Source organism: Pezoporus occidentalis, unplaced genomic scaffold, assembly GCF_034315485.1.
Source record: "Pezoporus occidentalis ecotype Australia unplaced genomic scaffold, CSIRO_AGI_Poc_V1 ctg116, whole genome shotgun sequence".
In the NCBI taxonomy this organism is placed as follows: Eukaryota; Metazoa; Chordata; class Aves; order Psittaciformes; family Psittacidae; genus Pezoporus; species Pezoporus occidentalis.
In genome coordinates, this window is record NW_026912951.1 from 1222203 (window position 1) to 1247135 (window position 24933).

At 37.6% G+C, this 24933-nt stretch overlaps 1 protein-coding gene across 7 annotated transcripts in view; it reads right to left on the bottom strand.

Annotated features, from left to right (window-relative positions):
- Positions 1–4218: 4218 nt before the first annotated feature.
- KAT6B (lysine acetyltransferase 6B) overlaps positions 4219–24933 on the bottom strand; it is a 115812-nt gene continuing 95097 nt past the window's right edge. For all 7 annotated transcript variants that reach the window (XM_062639287.1, XM_062639314.1, XM_062639303.1 and 4 more), the window contains 5 exons: positions 14510–14741; positions 12241–12400; positions 11354–11620; positions 9808–10114; positions 4219–8085 (listed from right to left, as the gene is read on the bottom strand). In XM_062639287.1, coding sequence (XP_062495271.1) covers positions 5603–8085; positions 9808–10114; positions 11354–11620; positions 12241–12400; positions 14510–14741 — 3449 coding nt within the window. In that variant the 3' untranslated portion in view covers positions 4219–5602. The remainder of the gene's footprint in view (positions 8086–9807; positions 10115–11353; positions 11621–12240; positions 12401–14509; positions 14742–24933) is intronic.

Consider the following 24933-nt stretch of genomic DNA (forward strand, 5'->3'; position numbering starts at 1 on the left):
TGTAGATGTTAATAGCTCTTTACAGGCTTAGCATCTCTAGTGTGAAGGCTTTCCTATTCCTTCACTTCCTGTTGGGGTCCCAAACCCAGTGAAATGCTTTTGATTTATCATTTGAATTTATGTGTATAGTAATCACTTTATCTTCAAATTGTTAGACACAGCAGAACACATTAAATGCAACCAGCCTCTTAAAAAACAAATTAGACATCACAATGTGAACAGTATTCTTGAGAAAGATACACAAATTCTGAGACTTACAATAAATTAAGTATCACTACTCCTGGATTATGAAAAAACAAACAAACAAACAAAAGACACCAAAACCAAACACCCCCCCATCCCCCCAAAAAAAAACCACCAAAAAAAATCCCCCAACAACAATCCCTGTCATGTCCCCTCCCCCCCCCACAAAACAAACAAAAAAAAATCACAATGAAAAAAACAACCAGAAATAAAAGGAAACTCAAAGAAGGTCAATTTGACACTTCAATTATAAATGAGCAGTCACAAAAAATGTTGTAAAGAGGCAAAAAAGATGGGATTCCTCAACTTTCCATCTACATCCACAGACCTTCAAACACACCTCTCCCACAGCACCTTACTGCCTGCTGCAATACAGTTCACAACCCAGGCATGCAACAGTTCTCTCAGCTCTGTGTCTGATAAACCTGCCTTTCAGGCACATGGTCCCGCTCTTTCATTTACCCTGATGGAAAAAGCTGAACTTTTTCGCCTCTGCAGCAGTAGTGTATTTCTCAGCATTAGCCTCACAGACAGGAATTCTGTACCAAATAATACACAACAAATATCTACCAGGATCTCCCTCAGTCAAGTTAAAGGTTATTTTCTTTCCTGTACCCCGCATGAGAGCATGAAGACTGCTGTAACTGGAAGAGGGATTTTAGCCAATTTACATGCAGAACTGTATTCGAACAAGGTTTTCAGAGGCTTAGAGACGAGTGTTTCTTTTGCAACCACACTTGTGCAAATACACAGGAAAAATTTTAATTTCTGGGGTCCAGCTGCTTTTCGTAGAGACTGACAAGAGCTTTCACACAACAGCCTCCCAACTACTGATAGAAAGCAAAATGCTAGAACTCTTAAGTAGTTCCCACTCATTCTGTCCTGCATAGGAGATTAGGAAATCAGCACACGGCAACACTGACATAACGACAGAGGAATGCATCAACAATTTCCAAAGGACAGGACTGCAAGCAACTCAAACTAGGAGCTCCCTTTCTTGCACGGAGATCTAAAATAGGACAAAACTGGTTTCTTAATAAGTAAATTGATAAAAACCTGTATTCCCTTATTTCTGCACATACTACTTGAAGACCTTAAACATGGCTTAATTAAGCTTATTCTTATTTAGCAGATGGGGAGAAGCTAACAAGAATTTAAATTACTCAACTAAAATAAAGTCCAAACTGTAATCCTACCTTCTATCTTGTTATGAACTTCCTCCCTACGCCACAAGACTCAAAACAACAACTTTTGATCAATGCATAACCCATAGCTTCACTAGGGAAGAGTTGACCTATATGGCTATATAGTTCATTAAAAAATGCTGGAAATACATAGTTTTAATACAAAGAAGTATTAAAGGTAAAGGGAAGAGAAGGGAAAAAAAAAAAAAAAGAAAGAAAAACAGAGTCGTAAGTCTTTACCACATTGGTCAGCTTGCAGTCTCTAGAGAACAGGCTGTACCAGCATCACCCTTACCACTACAGGCAATTGCCAGGGCCGCTTCATTTACCAAACTAAGTAAATGGAGCTTGTTTCCATCAACTAACCTGTGTGGTGGATAAATTAAAACAGCTTAGAAAACTAAAACATAGACAACGATCTAAGATAGAAGTCTTGTATCTTTAGAAGTCCTGTTTCTGCTTATATCACATGGCTTCTTATGAAGTTAGTAAAAACAACACAAAAAAAAAAAAAAAAATCAATCACTGATAGATCAGGTAGTCAGAGTGCACTAACACTTAACATTCCTGTCTTTGCAAAAGGGCTAAAGTGCAGCTTTCAGGAGTACTGCCATCCTGCAACTTCCAGATGAAGAAGGATCATCTCCAAAGGCAAGTATCTTCCCTGGCATCAGGTCTTGCCTGAATCACTCTGCTGGTACGGCTATGCTAACTGAGCAATTCTGAAGTAAACATACTTCTTGTTGACTTCTCAGCTTTTCCCCCTACCATCCTTCCAGAACCAATTAGACTGAATCAGAAAAAGCAAAAGCCCTAGAACATGTAGCTTCCACAAAGGAGGCAACTCTTGCAGGTAGCTAACTACCTAACAAGTATTGGCAGCGCTGCCTTCACCTACAAGCCAGGTCTGCAAGCAATGTTAGATGCAGAATGAGAGTTTACTTCATTCTTGCATGAAGTATTCTCTGCCAAACCAAAGAATAAGATTACATGGGCAGGAAAACCTTCTGCGTTTCACAAGAATCATCTGTTGTTATGCTGTGAAGCATTCTTTTAAGACAATAAAGGAAAGAGTTAATTCTCAGCTGGAACGGTGCTAGAACACACAGTCAAAACTGACACTGGGCACACAATAGGTAGAACAGGTACATCTGTCAAGGAAGAGACAGCCTTCTTGTAAAACAGCCTTATAGAAGTAATGCAATTCACAGCTAAATAGTCGCTACGGGAACAGCTGAAGTGAGAAGATATATCCTCTTGAAAGGAATTCAGTTCTGAAACAAAGAAGCCTTAGGAACTTGCCTGCTGTGCACGCAGACCAAGTACGTCATCGTCCACCCACCCTCTAATCCATATATTGCAAATACAAAATCTTAGCAATATGCTGGAGTCAGGATGCACTGTTTAAGGTTAGCACATACTGAAATGGTAAAAAGGTCTAACCTGCCTGTATGTGGCAGGCTTGGAAACCTGAAACTAACCAGGAGTGAGTAAAGATCCAGGTGTCTTTTTCACTCACTGTAAAAAACACACAAATGAAAAAAAAAAAAAATCACAAAACGCAGTGCTACTCTGACACGCAATCACTGACGAAGGGTACAAAGTCCTAATTATACACACTTGAAGGCTGCACCTTAACTGTGGAGTTTAACTTACCTTTTCCTAAGCATAAAAAAAGGTGACAGTAGCTTTGTGAAGATGAACGCATATATAGTTTAAGTACTATGAATACTTTCTGCCTTCAAAAAGCAAATTTGACAGTGTAAGTGCATGAACAACATGTTTGTTGTACCGTGCTCTCCTTATCAACCATTCTCAACTCCTAAATCACAAGTTACTCCAAATTACCATTTGACCCACAAGGGTAGGTCCCATTCAGATACACTACTTCTGACTGCTACCTCATCGTGCTAGAAATGAACAGGTTATTTGCATGAATCTGAAATGTCAGTTTTTTGATTTGGCAACACCACATACTTCAAGGGTTTTATTTAAATAAATACACATTTCTCTGACTTTCGAGCATATAAAATATCACCTATAAAGCTGCTTTATGTACTGGAATGGGGACACGAGTTTTCAGTCGAGACAGCCAATCCTTTCCCCTTAGTTAGTAACCTTCCTGCAGTGGGCTAGAAGGGGGATTCAGTAGGAATGTTCACATGAGAAGCATTTTGAAAGTTTCTCACAGGGACATTTTCCGGTGCAGGTTCACACACCCAATTTAACCTTGGTCCACTCATGAGCTCCACATACAGGCAACCTTATGATTTTTACAGACCTTCTATTGCTAGGTGAGATAGAAGTGTTCATGTATGTGCTTGTGTGCGCACATGTACATGCATATATACAGAACTCAAACGTTCAACACAAGATCTGCATCATCTTGTACTCAGCAACAATGACAAAGGAAGAAATTACAATTCTGTTGTTAAGATACAGCTCAAACACCATGTGTGTTGCTATCATATACCCTTTTACAAATATATAAACACTTTCTATAGGAAAAGATGTTTCATACATTAAATATTGACAACCTTGTAATGTATTAAATACATATTTATTCAAGATTTTATTAAGATTATTAAAAAAAATAATCTTAGATACTCTTTATTTTCACAAGGTGTATGCAATTATGATGAGTAACCACCTACACTTACGCTCTAACAGCCTAATCTACACCCCATCAACTTTAATGGGCTTTAGATCAAGCGTGTGAGAGCGCTATAACAAACACTGTTTCAGGAGGTAATTCCCATGCAACATCAAACTATGACAAGACACAAGAGGCTAAAAATGGCTCATCATAATTTATTTTATGTTAAAATGTACAGCTTGGGGGGGGGGTGTTGCTTTTTGCAGATTTTATTTTTGTTGCTTGGGTGTTTTTTTGTGTTGATTTACTTTTAAGTGACTGACTAAAAAGATAACAGATAAATACAAGAGTGTCACTGGGTCCTATTTTTACAAGCCTCTTCTGTTCGGCCCTTACAGTCACTCTGTACAGGTACAAAGGCTACAAAAAAGGAAGCAATATAAACAGACACAAATAACTTTTGCCTTTTTACATGCGATCTGTAAGCTTAGTTTGAGCTATTCACACGCTACTGCTCTATTTTTTCCCTTAAAAAATAACTCCAATATTTTATAAAGATAGAAAAATCTACAGATGGAATGAAAATGTAAAGTTAGAGGCATTTCCATAAAATAGCAACTTTACACCAAATTCACTACTTTTTTTTTAAATCCTGCCAAGTATCTGGACATATATGAAAATGTTTCAAAACTTGACAAATAAACACTGAGATGTTTCAACCAACAAAAAAACATAACAGTATTTATAAAACAGAAAGCTGCCTTTTTTACTACCCCAGCCCCAAAGAAACTGGTCACAAAAATGGAAAAGAATCTCAACTTTACACTAAACATACAGCAATAAAACCCTTTGAACTAACCAAAATGTGAATAGCTTTTGCAGCTTTTTTTATTAATTTTTACAAGTTTTATAATTAACAAAAATATAGTTCTGTTTTTTTTACCCTTCAAACTAGGGTAACCTAATCAAGGCAAAAAAATTAAGAAATGGCTTACTGTTAAGCACAACACTTGTACAGTACTACAAAATGCACTGTCACTAACAAAGACATTAGCGGCATGCAGAAGTGTCACCTTCAGAAACAAAATAATACAATAAAATAACTACTAAAAGGCATTTACATGTGGGGAAAGGAGAGAGAAAAAGCTCACGATCCAGTACTGTCTGATAGTTTTGGAGTCTATTTATCCACATTTTTAATGGGAGCAGGCACATAAAATGGCTCTGAACCATCAGCTGCTGTGTTAATTGCAGTTCATAGAAAGAGTTCTTCCTTTCCAGAGAACTTCAAGCTCAATGAAATAAAAAATGGAAAACCACTTAATTCCCCCCAAACAAAAAGTTTAATCCCACAAAGTTAAAAAGAAAAAGAAAAAAAAATAAAGAAACAAAACAACAGAACAAAAAATAAAAAAAATAAAAACTTGTATAAGGCTTTCTGCTGCATACAGCTTTTAAATGGTGCCAACAAATGTTTTTGCATTCACACCAATTGCTGGTTTTGAAATCGTACTCTCCGAAAGATACTTGTGCAGATCAATACAATATGCCAGTTTGGTAGTCTGTCTTTCCAAAGGGCCTACCTTCTCATATAGGATCCATTAAGAGACTGTTTAGACATGCCTGTATTCATGTAGCCATGATGCCCTGGAGGAGTGTACATCATGTTACTGTGGGGTGCTGTCTGCATTGGTTGCTGTGCATATGGCTGGGTTCCCATCATCCCCATCTGCATCTGCATAGGGTACTGGGGTGTCTGATTCATATACCCATGATTACTGTGATATCCACTATTCATCATTGGCTGGGACATACTATAACCATTCATAGCATTAAGGGTATTCATATTCATGTTCACTGAATTAACATTATAAGCTGGGGCTGGCATCAAATTTACACTCATGTTCATACCACGCTGCATCGTTAAGGTCCGCGTGGGCCCTTGCATGGCCACAGTCTGTGAAGCACGCCCATAGATTTGTGGCTGATGGGCTGCAGCAGCAGGTGGCAGTGGCGTGGATTTGGTTCTCACAGAAACGTGACCTTTGCTGGCCATCTGAGTCTGCAGTCTTTGGGTGTGGGAGATTCCAATGTTCGATGAAGCCATATTACGCTGCAAAAGGGGAGGTGGTAAATTCATGGGAGGAGGAGTAAGGTTGGGGGGAGGGGTCATTGTAGCCTGTGCTTGGGGTCCTCCAGGAACAGCATGTGGAGACTGAGAAAGCTGAACAAGCCCTGTATTACTTAAGGGGGTTGACAAAGAGGCACTGTTTGCATAGGAAGTTACAGCAGCTGAATGGCTGTAAGGCAAAGAATGATCCATAAGCGTGTTAGTTAACTGTTGCAGTTTGGCAAGGCTGAAGGTGGCAGATGGCTGTGAGTAATGCCCTGCTCCAAATTCACTCTGCCCCATTCTTTCATATAATCCAATGTTGGCATTGCCAGTCTCAGGGATTTCGGTTAACTGCATAGGTGGTGTAAAATTAGCAGCCATGCTGCACTGGGACAACTGCTGGTTGCTGCTTGGAGGCCTTTCAACAACACAACCTTGGGGAGATTTTACATTACAAGTGGGAGGAGAATTGATGTTTGTTTGCATCATACTGCAGCTTCCATTAATGCTAGACATCTGCTGTGTCACTGCACAGCTACTCTGTGTTAGGTTACTAGATGTCAGGCTACTGTATGAGCAACTGTTTTGAGAAGAGTTGTTTCCACAGATACTACTACCCATTGTAGAATCATAACTGCTTGGGTTTTCATAGTTTTCTGTTGTGCTCTCAATGCTCCCTAAGTCACTAAATCCACTATCCACAACTTGTTGCGAATGATCAGAAACTGAGGGAACATCCATCATTGGGCTGGTCTCCATGTTCTGTAGAGACGGCACAGAAATGGCACTTTGATCTGGGCTGATCTGAGCATAGCTGTTCTCTAAAGGAGCAACGTTTGGACTATTAACAGAACGAACTGACTGGCTGGGATGAGAGTGCACAGATGAAACTGGGCTACTGTGGTCAGACTGCTGACAATCATCTAGTGTGGTCATTTGGGGACTTTGGTCATTATGGGTATAGTTTTGCAAACTTCTACAGGCCTCTTGAGTCTCTGCACAGTCCTGAAACGTATCTTCATTTTCACTTGATTCTTGGGTTAGAGACTGTACTGCTTGAACTGTCTCTGAATCAATCTCCATGGTCTCAGTATTCTCTCCCTTGAAACTGGAATGTAATTCTTCACCAGCTTTTTGGTCCTGGTTGTTATCTGTATGATCATCGTCAGATTCAGGCACTGGGTCTGAATCTGTACCAAGTTCTTTCTGGTCACTTTCACACTCATCAGCTGCAAGGTCAACACCACAATCCATTAAATCCTCCTGATTTGAATTACCAGTTTGAACATTTACGTCTAAAAAAGACTGCTGTGTTTCCAGCATTTCTTTGAAGGCTTCACCAGGCAATTCCTCTTTCTCCACTTCTGATGAACCCATGTGGCTATCATCTTCATCATCTGCATCATGATCCTCATTGTGAGATGGTTCTTCATCCTCTTCCTCCTCCTCCTCTTCCTGATCATCCAAATGCACAGACTCCTCTTTTTGCAGAAACACCTCTTCCACTTTCTCTTTTTCATCTTTTGAATCGATTCCATCTTCTTCTACATTGCTTTCTTCTTCCCCAGATTTCATTGTGTCATCTTCTTGTTTTTCAAAGGGTTCACTGGGTGGATGCAGAGGTTCAGGTTCTGCCTCTTTCACCTCATCATCTGGTGGCGGTAATACTTCAACAGGCTCTTTAATCACTTCCTCTGTAACAGCAGTAACTGAGCAGGGCTTATCTTCAGCTACTTCTTTTTGTTCCTCCACCAACACCTGATAGTCAGGCTCCATAGGAGTCTCAGGGGGAGTGTATAAGTTAAGCTTAAAGCCGGGTTTTCTTTCTTTGCTTTGCCTCCATTTAGATGGACCACGCTTAACTCCTTTGGGCCAACCCTGCTTACTCTTTAAAGGTTCAAGATTGTCTTTAGTGCTTTCTTCCAACACAGCTACATCTTCTGTATTATCTTTGGGAGGCAATAAACAGAGACAGAAGGAAAGTCTTAGCTTGCACAAACTAAACAATATTTCAAACATAAACCCAAAAATAATTATAAACTCAAAACATTAAGAAACTCTGGAACAAGAGGCATAAATGGATCTCAAAGCACAACAGAATGATATAATATCTACAGCTCAAACACACACAAGTCTGTAAAGTGTTCTTGTTCAGTGGCCTTTTTATAGTGACTATCAGAACCACCATTTATACACTAGAAGAATCCCAGAGCTTTAAGTCACATGCGAACTAAATCCTAGGATCTTCTCATGGGCAGTATATCATGACAAAGCTCAAAGTACATGACAAATGCAACAGATAGTTGAAATTAATCACAGAATGCATCTGAATACTAAATGAATCCATTGATTATTAAAAAAAAACCACCCTTCCCAAACACACAAACACATTCCTTCCTCTTCTCTCTTCCCAGATACCACTTATACACCACAAAAACCTAGAATTCTCAGGATATAATATGCTGTGTAATGGCTTCAGTGACATTCGTTTGCCAACTTCTGCCACTCACTGTAGTGTTAGAACACACCTACAATCAATTAATGTGATGACATGGTTCATGGACAGACACACAGTATCAATCTAGTTAAAGAAGTGCAAACCTGACCACTGGGACACAGCTGGAACACTCTGAACTTGTTACTATTAGTTTAATTCATTTCCACTGAGAAGCAGGAAAAAGTGCTAATATTCTAATGTACCTGTGTACTGGTTTGGAACAGCACCAACATTTGTAAGCATGGTTGCTCTAGTCACACAAAAGCTGTTTAAAATAGAAATCAGTGCCTGATCCCTCCACTGAGGATTACAAAGATTAACTTCCCATGCAATTATGAAAACACTAAAATAGTACCCATTGGCTTCTTCTAGAAATTACACAGTTCTGAGATTCCAGCCATTCATTCTGGAATTAAAACTTATACACATGACTTGAGAACCAGGAGGCCAAGGGATGAGTGTATGTTCAGAACAGCTCATTAGTAGTTCCACTCTCCATCCATTACCTTTTCTGCCAGGAAATATCCCTGAAATCAAACTAGATAAGCAGCTTTGAAAGGACATAGTTTTAACTACCTCTTCCCTTTGTGGGTAAAAAAACCATAGGGACCCTAATGCTGAGATCCTAGTATGCCTAGTGTAGCAAACATTCAATTACCAACAATACTGGATGGAAAGATATTTGTGTAAATCAAATCTTACTCTTGCTTGTATCCTTTACTAAGGATACAAAAGCGGCACTAGACAAGATTCCAGTGATACCCCTGCTCTGTTGTGCATTAAACACCATGCTGTAGGGACATAAAAGTTGCTTCTGGCAACATGACAAGGACTGCAGTGCTCCAGAATAAAAAAAAAATTTGTTTTCTGAACACAAAAACTAGAATATTAATGGGTTATGAAAAACAGAAGTAGTAAACACAATCAAAACATGAAAAATCTGAAGCCTCCACTGAATTTTAATGAACTAAATGAGATTAATGGCTCCTGTAGCACCTCTAAGCAGGAAGCATTAAGACTGTAAGATTTTAAGACCAAAATGGCTAAATAAAAAATAGCTAAATAGATCTCATTAAAAGATTTCCAGATTTCCCGGATTTATGACAAAAATAAACACTTCCTTTGAAGGTCACCAATACAATTTTGTGAAGATAAAAGAAAACTTTCAGCTTACTTGTACAATTGTCATCACTCCTGTAACAAGTATCTTTCTCCTCCTTGCTCTGCTCTTCTTCCTCCTCCTTCTCCTCTTTTTGCTGCCCAGGTTGATACTCAAAAGCTTTTCTAATTACAGGCTTCAAGTCATCATCTTCCCCATCCATCTCACAGGTAGGTTCCAGCTGTGGCATGGGACATTCTTCATCTGAGTTATCAAATGGCTCATTCAACACCTCTGTTGTTTCAGAAATTGTCTCTGTTGTAACACTGCTATTAATCCTTCTGCGTTTACGCCCCCTTTTCTTTTTCAGTATGAAAGGTCTCTGAAAAATAATTCCACAAATATAAGTCTTCCTACATACCTGTTTGTTAACTGAATCTGGGCATAAATAAATCCATTTTTGTAAACAGAGTTTATAATAATCTAGTTAATGATTGAGAAAAAACCCCCACATTTATGTAGATCCTAAAAGTGAAATGTAAAATAGGTATGCATGTATACATGCACGCAACCTTTCTGTACGCAAAAATTAAGACTAGAATTTTCTTCATATTGTAGTGACTTTTACCTTCTGTCAAATAATATTCATACCAATACTACATAAATTGTAACTTCCCAACAACCTTCACAAGTATCAAAGTCTATACTTCTGCATTTCTGGTTTCTGCTATTTTAGAAGTATGTATATAGAAAAACAGGTAACAGCAAAGAATGTGACCCTCAAGCTTCACACTGGTCTCAAGAGTACACTAAAAGAATCCTACACTTGGCTGCTATAAAGGAAAAAAACTGTTCAACAGTTTATATTTCTATTATTATGCATTCTCAGGGATTTACAGTAACTTTTAAGTTTGCTCATCTAAAGTATAAACAAAAGGACACTCCAGTTCCCTAATTCTAACCAGACATGTAAATATATATACTAATACATATACTTAGGCCACTGCTTTAAAATTTTTGGATGCTTAGCTTAGTAATTTAAACCATTCAAACAGCTGATTTTTTCAATGAAATTAAGTGTTAATAAGCACTGCTGTAACCAGAATTTAACATTTAAATCCCTTGGAATTTAGGAGAATATGGGTAAAAAAAAAAAAACAACAAAAACCCAAACAAACCCCCTTCCCTTTTAACAGCACCTGCTTTAAAAAAAAAAAACACAGTATTTCCCTTTTAAGGAGTTTCTGTATTACAGACAAGAAGATACCAAACACCACAAGCTGGACTCCATCTTACAATGAATAAAGGAAAAAACATCGAACTAATACCAGTGTCAAACAGCAGAGGGCAACCACTATTTTAAAAATTAACAGAAAATTCTGATTTTTTTTTTTTTTTTTTGTGTCACTAGCATTTTAGAGTTCTGTCAAAATTGAAAAGATGAAAGAATGGACTGAGAGGAAGAAGCAGAAGACAGGAGTTGTTCGGTGTCCAAGCAATACAGAACAGATTACAGCAGTCTAATAAATGTTCATAAAAGACCAGATTGTTATTTCAGCAATAACCATTTGATTGAAATCAGAGATAAATGACTTGAAACCAAACCACTGAAGTAACACACCTTTCTTTTTATGGCCAGGGACTGTGGCTTTGTCAGCCGGGGAGGCGAATTCTGCTGACTCTCATCCCCGCCATCCTCCTCACTGCTTTCCTTCGATTGCTCTGTGGATTGCCCTCGCTCCCCCACCACTGCCACACTTTCCGGAGATCGCAAATATTTATTTTTAGATTGTACTTTTGCAGGTGATTGCCTACTATTAGATCTTGTGGAGAATATTTCTTGCTCTTCCTTTTCCCAGCAGCTAGCTTGTTCCATCAGACGCTCAGCCTGAAGGGTTGAGGTTAAAATAACAGGTCACTGAAACAGCATTTACTTAACCATATCCGTTACGTTCAGCTAAAGAGTTACAATAAGTCAACCCTGATTAGCACTGCTGGCTAACTTAGCAACAACATTTCAGCTGAATCATCTAGTAGCTCCTTTACAACCGTTAGGATAACAAACCAAAGAAGATTGCATTTCATGGGATATTTAGCACTATTAATGATGCAGCGAATTGATTTAAGTCCTTTAGCAGTACATTACATGCCCACTGACTGGATCACTTTGAGCAAGTTCATAACACAAAGAATCGATTGACACTGCAGCCCCTGAGCTCTGCACCAAATTTGATCTGATTACATGCTCTTCGACTACTTCACGAGTGATAAATACAGCTCCATGACAAGTGAGTCAATGTTTTAAGTTATCATATTAATTCCCAAAAAGTTACCATGTCTTGCTGCACAGCCTCCAAAAACTGAGCATTACAGTAATATCAGTATCCTCTACCATTAAGCAGTGACCAAAGTTAAAACTGCTCTAATTTAAGACAGCCTAATGTTGAATATTCAGACTAATGAAATCCAAAGGAAGGGAAATTCAGCATAAGAAGTTGCTGCTATTACCTCCTTTTCTGCTTCTCTCTCTTCTTCAGAAACTGCAGCATTGGAAACTAACAAAGGAGTCCATCTCAAGCTTTCAGGATCTACTTCATTGATACGTGGATTCGCTTTCAGTTTCTCCATATGACTTGAAATCAGCTTTTCCCTTCTAATAATTACAAATCTACAATCCAATAAACAGGAACTTATTTTAGAAAGTAATCTCCCAAATCAACCTTCCTACAGTTTAAATCCTTATGCACAATAAAAAATAGATGGGTAACTAAATGGATACATCAAACTACAAATATCAGCTGACACACATAGATGATAACATGCTTACACTACTGTCTGTTTACTAGGAGGAAGTGCAGAAACAGAAGTATATGAAGTGAAAGCACAATGCTAAACATCACCAGGGCAACAGAGAGGAACATAAAGGTTTTATAATTGACTACTCTAAATGCATGCAGGAGGCTTAGTGTTGGCACTTCAGTAACTGGCAGAACAATTTCTGATTTTAATATGACACATAAGCATAAATAGAAAACACTGTGGATCATCAAGTAAAGAGTGAGAAAACCATTAATATCACAACTGAGGATGGCAGCTAACTGGACAAGAAAGCGAGTTAGAAACACAGGTTTTCTAACAAAGAATAAACATGTAATTTAGCCCTATGTTGATGCAGTAGAAAACAATTTTCTTATTACTATGAAATGAAGTAGGTGAAGACTAACATAAAGCACACTATGCTAATATACCAGCATGTATCTTGCCAGAGTCCCCTGTTACGAAGAACTATACAATTCTAAACAACGAAAAAATTCGGTGTTTTTTAGCAAGGCTTTCAAATGCTGTAAAAATCAGGCAAGTTAAATGACAACATTGCTTTCCACTGAGAGAATGCTTTAAAAAAAAAAAAAACTAAAAAATTCAAAACCAGGTGAACCCTTTTCACAGAATTGTGACAAGTTTTTACTTCACTACATGTGAGAAAAATTAACGAAGTGTAGCAAATCATAAAAAGCCATACCAAATTCCCAAGCTTGGTCTCTAGCAGGAATTTCAAAGATGTGATTTCTTTCCCTGGCTCAGCCACTGACCTTCTGGATACCTTGAGCCAAGTTAGTTCATCTGCCTGTCTAAGCTTTACTACCTGTGAAAAAAGACTAACTAACCTTGTTTATATTCTGATTTCTATATATGAAAAAACACAGTATTTTCCAATGGGGTGTCAGAGTTCAGGGTCTGTAATAATTTGTGCCAGGGTAGAAGCTGCACATAAGTAATACTGGATTCTACCTTAAAATGCATTCATCCCATCGGATTGTTCATAAATAAACATCCCAGAAAGTTAATGTTTCAATGCAGTGACAGCCCTTCTCTTAATACTCTCATAACACCACCCTGTAAGCCAATCTCCTTTCTGAATACTTGCATTTTTTTAGTTCAAAACTTCCCAGCTTTGAATACTAACGCTGGTGCAAGTGAAAAATCACTGAAGCTGAGCTATTCCTGATACAGATGGTTGCCAAAAAAAAAATGAGTAAGGCAGTTTTGCTTATTATAAAGTTTCTTACTGGATATTCCAATCATAGAATTACTAAGCTCTTCAGAAACACAAATACCATTGAAAGTCATTTAAGGCATTTTACAAAAAAGAGCCCAAACAACAAAACCACCACACTTAAAATATGTAATATCAATCAAGATCATTAAGAGTTAAGATATTTACAGAACAGGCCATCAGCTTCCCAGTGCTTCCCAAACATTCAAGATTGATCATAACATTAAATAGAAACTACCATTCCCAGTACTTTGGGCAGGAGGATTTCATGTAGAGCTGATCAGATCCAATAGCTTGTGTGAATTCAGTCATGACTGAAAAAGGGGATATGTAGAGAGAGATTGCCACCCACAAACCCAGATTTTTCCCTCACTGGTATTCAAAGTAAGATATTTGCAAACAAGAGCTGGGAATTGTACTTACGGAAGATGATACTGAATGAAACAAAATTCTTCTCTGAAAATACTTCAAGCTGGCTGCACCCTTCTAAATAACCATTAACATGAAAAGAGGATACAAAAAAACCCCACCATCCGTATAGGGAGAAAACTCTTTACCCCATCAGCAAGACCTGGCTGTACTCACTTCTTCAGTAAGATGTTTATCATTTACACTGAAATTTACATAGACATTTTTCACATCAACCATTTTCCAAGTAGAGAATGTGAATATCTGGTCTCAGTATTTTTAATATTTTTTTTTCTTTAAACAAGATTCACTGACCTATCTTGTCTTTTATCTATCATGCTATGTTGTTGCAGTGTTGTGGCAATATCATGTGGGCACATTCCAGTAGCTCGACTCATTCCTTTGATGCTGATTTGTTTTTCATGGTGGCAGTTAAGGTATTCTAATATAACACTTTTCCAGTAAGCCAAGTATGAGAGACGACCCAGATCAGACAATGGCTTTTCAGGAGATCCTGCTTGACCCTCTCTTCTAGAAAGTAAATAGCCTATAAGGAAAAGAACCAGAAAACCTTATTGAGATAACAAAACCAAGGAATTTTATCTACCCCTTAAGAAAGGTGGTATTAATACAAAGATCATCATGACTGATTAATTATTGGCAACTCTTGCAATTAAAGAAAGTCTGTCCATGAAAGAGATTGGTTTTCATCATTATAGCATTACAGGAAAAGATTAAATCCTTCTAGGAGACTCAGATTTTATGAGAATCAAACATTAACCACACCCCCAACCAAACACACACACCCCCTCCTTAATCATAAGGAGAAAAGAAAAAGCCAACGTGTTTCAGAACCAGTCTCATCCTACACAATCTCGTTTAGAACTACAACTTCCTGGCCTTCTGAGAAACTTTTACACCTGAGCTACATCACTGAAGCCACAGAATTTTCAGAAGAATCTCAAGAGGAAGTGTAATGGGTAATACCATTTAAGTCTTTTTTCTTCAAGAAGCCCCAGTTGACGTAAGTTTTTGATTAAACAGTAAATTGCATTTCAGAGGTAACATGTAATTCACAAGTTGAATTACCAGAAGAGTTACTTAGAAGAAATAATAATAATCTCCCTTAATGTTTAAGAAGAGTCACATAACTCCAATTCACAGTCTTCAAAACCAATTTCCAATCAGCTGTTATAAAACACAATACCTTCATTTTATAGTCGATATATGTAATAAGTCCTTTTTAACTCTTTTCAGTTTTAAGAAACTTCTACCATTTAAAGAACACACTTGCCTGGTAGTAACTTAAGTCTCGTATTTGCCACCATTAAAACTAGTTCAGGAATAAACCCCCGCAATTATTAAAATATATCCTTTCACAGTAGTTCATCCCTCCGTGATACATATTCTACACTTTACAAACACCACCAAAACATGGGCCTTGAATACCAGGCTTATAAAACGCTTATTCCAACAAAAGCACGGACATCATGCTTATGGAATTACTTTACTCAATGTCATTTGGTATCCACCAACATGTACAGTTCTTTTGCCTTCCAACATTTTCAAATACTTTTTTTTTTTTCAAATTGGAATCCCTCCTTTTAGTCTTCAAAGATCACTTTAACAACTACCTAGTGCAACGACAGCCCATTTGCTAAATAAACTCTCCTGACTTCTTCACAAAGTTTCTTCTAATCAGGTTAATTGTAAATTAAAATCATAGGATTAACATTCAGCTTTGAGTGAAGCAGTGGCTGTTTCCCTATTTTGCTGTATGCTCTACCATATGCAAACTGTGCACGTTCATACATCTATTTTCTCAAATATGTAAAAATATGAAATGCACACACACATACATGTATATTTACTCAGCGTCAAACAATGGTCTTCCCATTTTCTAGGGCAATGCAAAAGGTCCACAACAGAATTTGGAAAGAGTTCAGATGGTCATCATATGCAAACACCCAGTTTGCATAAAGATGCTTACACAGAAAAGCAGACATCCTACTACATTTCAGGTGGTCAGTAACAACACAGATACTGAAATAAGTACTGTTCCCTACCTATTAGAATGATTTATGAAAAAACCTGTCAGAGCTTCAGGAGGAATACCATCCCACATCTGCCTACTTCTACACAGCATATAGATGCTTATGTAAAACCTGTCTTCATCTGCATGGTACCACTGGAAACTCAGCAAGTAAATTTATTCTGTTTTACAGAACAAACACTACTTTGAAGAAAGGTGGTTTACCATGTGAAGTTGCAGCACATTAAGTTTTTTTAGAACTAGATGATACATCTTTGTACTATATGTAACTGTTCTCAACAGGATAAACACAAAAGGATAAGCACAAAATAAGACCTGTAACACCTAGTCTATTCTGCATGATTTTAGGCAAAACTTCACCTGTACCTAGAAAGAATTTTGAAATAGCTTGTTCAACACATAGCGATAAGTTTTAGACTAAGACTCTGTTGCAAAACTGCAGCGGTACAAGTAGTGAAAGAAGTCTTAACGCAGAAAAACAGAAGGAGAATAACCTGCATTTTTAAAATAAATTTAAGAGAACTTACAGCTGCTTTGAGTAACTTTACAGTTTAACCTTCCAGCTTCACACTGAAGAAAACCCATACACAAATACAGTGTTTGTAAGCAAGCTGTCTGCAAAACCTGCATTTCATTCTTGTATTTCATTACAGCTGAAAATTACTTTGACAAGAACTTTCTTCCTCTGCTTCCATTTTCCTTATGCGTAACAGGGCTGTAACTATACTTTCTTTGCAAGTATCATACAAGGCTTAGTAAGAAACCAGTACCAGAGTTTGAATCATTAGTTAAGCAACCACAAGTAGCTTTACAGTTCTACTAGTATATCCCTGCTCAATGGATCTTACCAATCACTGGGAACTTTGAGACTAGTTTCTTAGTAGAAATTTTCTCATACTTTCACCCTGCATTAAAGGAGTGACACAACCTGCATGGCAGTAACATTTGTCTGTATTCTTCAACTGTTCTACAATGTACCTATGCTTATCCAAGATACATTCTATAGGATCAAAAATATAAAGTTGAAGTTAACAGTCTCAGTTACATGCAGCCAGCACCGAATGGAAAGTTTCTCTTAAAAGAGATTCTGTGATTTGAATGACATCCATTAAATTAAGCTTACCAAAGAGATGCCAAATAAAATTGATCTAAGTTAGAATCATAGAATAATTAGGGTTGGAAAGGACCTTAAGATCATCTAGTTCCAACCTCCCTGCCATGGGCAGGGACGCATCACACTAAACATGTCACCTAAGGCTCTGTCTGACCTGGCCTTGAACACTGCCAGGGATTAAGCACTCACAAATTCCCTGGGCAACCCATTCCAGTGACTCAACACCCTCACAGCAAAGAATGTGAAACTTCTTAAACTTCCCCTGTCTAAGTTTTAACCTGTTATCCCTTATCCTACCACTACAGTCCCTAATGAATAGTCCATCCCCAGCACCTCTATAGCCCCCGCTTCAGATACTGGAAGGCTGCTATGAGGTCTCCACGCAGCCTTCTCATCTCCAGGCTGAACAGCCCCAACTTTCTCAGCCTATCTTAACACGGGAGGTGCTCCAGTCCCCTGATCATCCTTGTGGCCCTCCTCTGGACTTGCTCCAAGTTGCTGGTAAATAAAAAACACTAATCTTGGTTTCTTGCGTATCTATTTCTGAAGCATTCGAAATGAGTACAATATACCCCTGTTAAACACATACCCCCAGTGTCATTGTGTCGATCTAAGTAATGGATAGCCATAAGGTGGAAACTTGGAAGAACCTTCTTAAACTATAACCCCTGATATCAGACCATGAACAACACCAACATAGAGAGGATAAAATAGCTCCTCCCCACACAGCCCCCAAGAGTAAACAAGTCAGAATATAAGTTAGACACACACACACACTAAATTAAAAACAGAACAAAAAGAGAAAAAAAAAAAAACACCTCCAAACAAAAAAAAAAACAAAACCCCAACAACAAAAAGCCCCTCAACCAAGTATAAAACCTAATCTAGAAAAACAGTGATTGTCTATCTTATTTTCTGGGAATGCAGTGATACTATCTCAAAATTAAATAGCCAAAATACTATGAATGATTTTTATTTCTTGCATTATCTCCAGACTTCATAGTGAAGCAACATGCCACATGCAGTTTACAGCCTTTTAGTTTTGTCATGCAAACCTCCCTAGAACCACCAAGGTTTTATCATATTCAAGATTTTATCATATTCAAGATTTAAAACAATTAGAAGAAATTCAATCCGAGAACTGTGTATGATGCATATATTTCATGCCTCTAATAAAAATTCAGGAGATAATCAGACCCTAAAACATAAAAGATATTAACTTGAGCAGTATCTTGCAATTTCAATCTACATCATCCCTAGTATGTAACTTTCCTGAAATAGCTGCAGCATGCTCCACAATGCTGTAGCTCACATGAACAGTTACATGAAAACAAAGCACTTACATAAAAATGAAAACTTGAATACATCTGTGTCAGTCTCCAGAAACTTTGTTAACTACTGATATTTTTATGTTTCATTCTGTCTCTTAAATCAAACAGCATGAGATCAGAGGTCTGTCTTGATAGTACCCTGTTCTGTCAGTGGCAAACAGAAAAAATATCCACAGGATAGACTAGAACAGCCAACCATCTTGTGACACTCACATGTCAACAGAATTAGTCTGGCTCTGGCCAAATTAACCCACGAGATGTGTATCATCCTCACACCATTTGGAATTTTATAAGAAGCTTGTATGACTTGGTAAGTATCACTGTCTTCTACAAGCAGCACAGAGTTTATCTTCCTCCTCCATTCACTGCATTTACCTATGTGCTCGCTAGTACGGGCCTTTATTGTCATGTCCACTAATACGCCTGGCACTGATGTGAGATGAACTTTTATCTCCCTAGCTCTCTCCTGAAAATCTAAAAATCAGCATCATACCAGCCCCTTTTCAGTTCTGTGGCATGAAAGCAGTTTTATGCATACAAGTTATAAACTGCCATAAGCAGCTATTCTTTCAAGTCTCCAAATCCCGAAGACACATCCTTCTTTCCTTGCCATACATATTTCTAAATTTCAATACCTTGGCTTTCTAATATTAAGCATAAATCATACCAGTTTTAAATATGGCAGATATAATTTAGTTTAAGGCAGCTGAACTGAATTCTATTATCTACTGAAGAAATAAAAACATGTCCCTTTGCTTTGAACTTTGTGCAAAGGCAGCCAAAGCTGCAAAATGTCACAGAGAGAGATTACATAGAGACCACTGGCACAGGAAGAAGGAGCCAAAGACACTAAATAATTGAATTGGTATACTGAGAAAAATCAAGTGAACCAACTAAAATTGACAGAAAGAAGTCAAATGAAGTCTGAAGACATTCTTTAAGGACTCACCTGCAATCTGTGCGCTCTCTATACAAGCTTTGTGTTTTATAGCAATGAACACATCATTTTATAACTTCATTTCTGATGAATGGTCAAAGAAAAGAGTTCTAGCTAAAAACAAGTTCCGTTTCTTTGAGTATGTTTCAGACTGACTACAATCATTATAAAGCCATCAAGCTTTCAAGTCAGTCAAGTAACTTAGCCTGATTCAAGTAAACCACAAAACCAAAACTCCCACTCTTGTCCTCCCTTCCCTCCAGCCCATTTGTGAACTGGATGTAGGTGGCTGAATTACACTTGACTGTGTGCAATGCAAGAGAGCATGGCTGCACTGGGGATCAGTTACACTGTGGCATATATACTGCTCAGGATTAAATAAACACTTCCATTAGTGGTTTCCTATTCACCTGAGAAACAGGAGAACTTAGCCAATATGAAGGTTTTAAACAAGTGTTTTTGATGTAATTACATTTGCTATTCCTATTAAAAAAAAACTCTTGAATAATCCTAGAAATGCTGTATTTTGTATTAAATGCAAAGATTATTTTCTTCAGCTTGAATAATCAATAATCAGTTGGTTGGCATCCACACTTTTAAGTGTGGCAGATTAGATTCTAAGAAGGTTAAAACGAGGGCTATATTTGGCTTGTTAAATTAAGTGTATTTGCTCTTTTTTTCTGAGTTTATCACTACATCTCTTGCAATCTCCACTGGCCGATATAATTACACATTTTACTGAAAATTCAACACAGCCAGAATACAATTCACCCAGAGTCTCCTGAAGCAGTTTCTAACCAATCTACTCTAAAAGATGCCAGCAGCTGAACCTAGTATTATCTATGTTCTACTATCTGCATCTGACACATCAACCTCACCACACTCTCTGCCACAAGCAACAGACACTGTGCTGACCTAACTCAACTCCTCCACTCCCTGAACCTCACTGCTTATGGGTAGGCAGGTTCTTGGAGAAAAGTGCCACAAAGGCACTTCATTCTTGTGAGGCCGGCCATCAGGTGTGATGTTTAACTTTTGTTCTGAAAATTAGCTGCATTTTCTTCAACAGAAACAGACAGAATCAGCAAAAATGTGCCTGAATGGCAAATGCGAGTACTGAATCTCACTCTGCACTTGGACAAGTACTTCCAGATTTTCCAGTTTGTTTCTCCCACGCCACTAGCAACAAATCCATGTATTTTTCACTTATGCACATTAAAAATTAAAACAGTCTTCAAAGTGGACCCTGAGTGTAGGGATTCATGAGTTCTTTATTTCACCTAGGACAGATATTTTTTGTTAGCTACAAAAAGCTGGAAATAAGTTTACACTGAAAAGCTTAAAAGGAATTTATCAAAGAGTCTGTGATCTAAGAAACAGTTTTATGTATTACTCACAAAGCACTGGAGACAAAACACAGTTCTGATCCTATTTAAGAAGTCTTGCTCAATATCACTTTCTAGAAAATCAGTAATATCTCTTTGAATAAGTTACAAATACCATTGAAGAATGTCTGTTATGTTCCTGTAACAGACACAGAACTCAAAAAACCCAAACCCCGAACATCTTAAAATTAGGGTGTGTCCTACCAGAGCATTCTAGAGTTCTCACCTTAGATCACCCTAGCTGCTCCACAGAAGACAGCTCTTCAATTCTGCAATTCAAGCTTTGATCTTCACTTTTTGTTTTTAATCATCTACAGATAAGACTGGATTTTACCTTCAAGAAAAGCTGCAGACAAATGCAGGTTTTTGTTTGTTTTTTTTTTCCCCAAAACCAGAACCACACTGGTGATAGTTTCATGCAAGAAAAGAAGTAAAGCTTTACTTCATACCAAATACTCATTATAGAAAAATGTTTATGTTGTTTCAATCCTATCAATTCACAGAATTATTAATAAGCAGAATACACAAAGCTCTCATGGGAGCAACTCTTACAGAGCAAACAAACTGTACAGAAAACACAATGTGGCAGAGGTCGCTAGATGAGAAAAACACAGAAATCTTTCAGCAGTAACCCTGCCGTTATAACCTACTGGACTCTGAAGAAAGAGTGGACTTGGCAAGTAAGAAATCCTTTTCTATTCAGCAGGGTTTCATCAAGACCGTTTCCCCTTGTGCTTTTTAGGCTACCACTTTCCATGCTTCCTAGTACAACTGCTTGATCATCATAATGGTGTCTTGCTTCAAGGAGGAAAATCTCTATTGTGAATCTTTATTTATATGTAAGAAAAAGACTCTCCACCTTTGTATAATAGAAAGGATCAAAATTTAAGTATCATTGCAATAGCATTAATTTATTGCTTATGCATTAAAATACCCAAGAAACAGACAACACTTGTTAATGCATCTGAATTATCTTCCAATAAATTTTAAGCCCAAAATGTTAAGAGAGTATGCTTGTATTAGGTAATGACTGAGAATCATGAAGGATTAGTTTCAAATTTATTAAATTTGGCTTCCAAAATTAAGTTTCTTTTGCCACTGTTATTCTCCTCACAGCAAAGGCAAACAAAGTTTCCAAACTTGCTCAAGCCTTGCCTGCATAGAAAGCCCATTTTAAAAACAGGTTTCAACTAACAAGGAAGAACGTATAGCTTAGAATAACTGTGATGTTGTTATTTCTCAGAGTCCCAAAACAGCTACTGAGCTGCTACAACATAGAGCATGTCATAGTAAGGTAAACTATCACCAATTTCCATTTGCCTACGAGACGTACCATCTGTATTTACTGGTATTCAGCATCTGTATAGTAAATGGCCTCACCGTCTGTGAATCAAGGACAAGACAGACACCAAAGACAGAGGCAATGCTGCCATTCCAAGGAACATGCTTGCTCTCCAGCCATGCACAAAGCCACTGCAATCAATTTAATCTGAACAGCTATACAGAATTGCTGTCAATGCACAACTGACTTGATTTTATCTTTCTGGACCTGTTTACTTTACTGGACCTGTTAGTTTTACCAACAAGTAAAACAGTACTACATCACTGATTATATATATATAAGCTTGAAGAAAACTGCCAGTGTTGAGTACAACATCACCAAGTTCCAGTTCAAAATGTGCCTGTGCAATACAGCACTTAAATAACAGGTTGCTGACAGCGTTTTACTTGAAAACTTCAAGTTTACTTCCAAAGTAAATTCTCCTACCATGAAGTAGTCTAATGCTGACAGCAAAAGTTTCAGGCTTTCTATTGTTATTAAAAAGTGAAAAAAATAGTTTAAACAAGTATGTGACTCCATTAATTGGTAAGACAGACAATTATAAAGAACTTCAAGAAGCAAATATGTCTCCTATTTTTTAGGTTTCATCTTGGAAAGCACTTCTATGATCTTGTAACCAGACAAAGGTTGGGGAAAGTTCAACACTTGGTTGGTTTTTGTTTGTTTGTTTGTTTTTTTTTTGTAGTAAAATTGTTGTTGCATTTTTGTCAATTTTACACACTATTTTCCTATCAGGAAGTACTGCACCTAGCATGAATATGCCTTCTAAGCTGTATATGCCTACAGCTGTTTAAATAACAGATGACAAACTCAAAAGTTATTTCAATTAATCACCTGACCCACAGTAATTTCAAGATAAATAGGAACATTTGGACCTCACATGCATGGTGCACTTCTGCACCAGCTATACGGGCTAACTGCACTGCAGTAATACATGCAATTAAGCATTTGGATCATATTGGTTATTCACCTCACCATGTTATGCATTTCAGCAGTCTGCAAGGAAGTCCACTGATCTAGCCTACCTGACAGTAAAGGCAGATCAAAAATTAACCAGAACTGCTGAAGGGCAGCAAAAGGATCACAACAGTGTACTGATGTCTCATAAACAGGAGTCAAGCAGGAGCAGGTTTTAGTCTACTGGTCTTTCCCAAATTCCAGACTGAATGTAGCCTTCACAGCAGAATTCTGTTCAGAAACACACACCTTACACCAGAAAAATGAGAAGATAACACTATGCTAGCATTCTGGCCTTCAGTCTTGTTCATAAGAATAATAACTTTTCCTCACATATTTTGTAATTTAAACCTGTCAATCTCAGGTTCAGTTATCCATGCACATCACAACCACACATATAAATGTTTACATACGCTTCTACACATAGCAACAGTATCCCAACACCACTGAAGTAACTCTCATACAGAAGACAGAATCAAGTTACTTATGAAAGCTTTCCAGATAAACACTTGTAAGATGCCAATGCACTGCTGAAACCCTGAACAAACAGGAGAGCTGCAATAAAAAAAGAAATCACACTACTGCCCCAAGTTGGAAACAGCTTAAGATCTACTTCTCAGAGGCTCCCAGTCATAAAATGGAGCCTTTCTGAAAGTCATACGCAATAGATTGTGCTCAGAAGATTGCTCTTATGTAATCAGCACTGTTTAACTCAGATTTCTATTTCGTTAATATTTATGTCATAATAAAAACATATTAGTGAGAATCTAGCCAGAACAAAAGAAGCAATCAGTAAACTACTTCCCTATGAGAAGTTCCGAGTTCTTCTTGGTCTCTTTAAGGTTCCCACAAATTAACTGCCAAAGTTGGACAGACAGAATCAAGCACTTTTGCATTAAATTTTGTTTCGCCAGAAGCATTATAAACTAAACTAAGTCCCTTAATATGGAAAGGAAGAACTTGTTAAGTTTTCATGCAAGGCTCTGTATCAAACCAGAGATCTGAAGTAACAGCAAGTGCTAGTAACTTTTTATAATACACCAGTATCTAAAGTGAAGATTTTTCCTCAAACCAGCAGGTCAAGTTATCCTAAGAGACTTCCTTTCGTCTTACAAAACACCAAATACTTTGTTATGAAACAATATGAACAAGTTGTGAAGACACAGGTTCAAAAGGGTAGTCAAAAATCAAAACAGCTGAGTGTTCTGACAGGACAGCTCAATGCAGTTGGGTCAACTCAGCATTCCAAGTTCAAAGGTATGACCATGAGTGGAAGGCAGAAACAGTTAAGGTTAAAATGTGAACTGATTAAGATTCCTAAAACGGTAATTCACGTTACCATTTTTTCTGTGACTATTCTGTGCGCCTCTGAACTGTTCTTAGCTATGTCAATGGGAAGAAGGTCAAAGATAGAGGACCTGAAATAGGTGTTAGTACCCTTTTTGAAAGCACTTTTGAGGCAACTTCAAAAGGACCCCAATGCCAAGATCCACACAAACACTATAAAAAAAAAAAAAGAAAGACTAGCTGTAACTTGAGATGCTTAGATCAGTGAACAACCCGCTACATTCTCTTTTCTTCTTTGTCTGGTTAAAGAAAAGCTTTCTTTGTGATGAACAG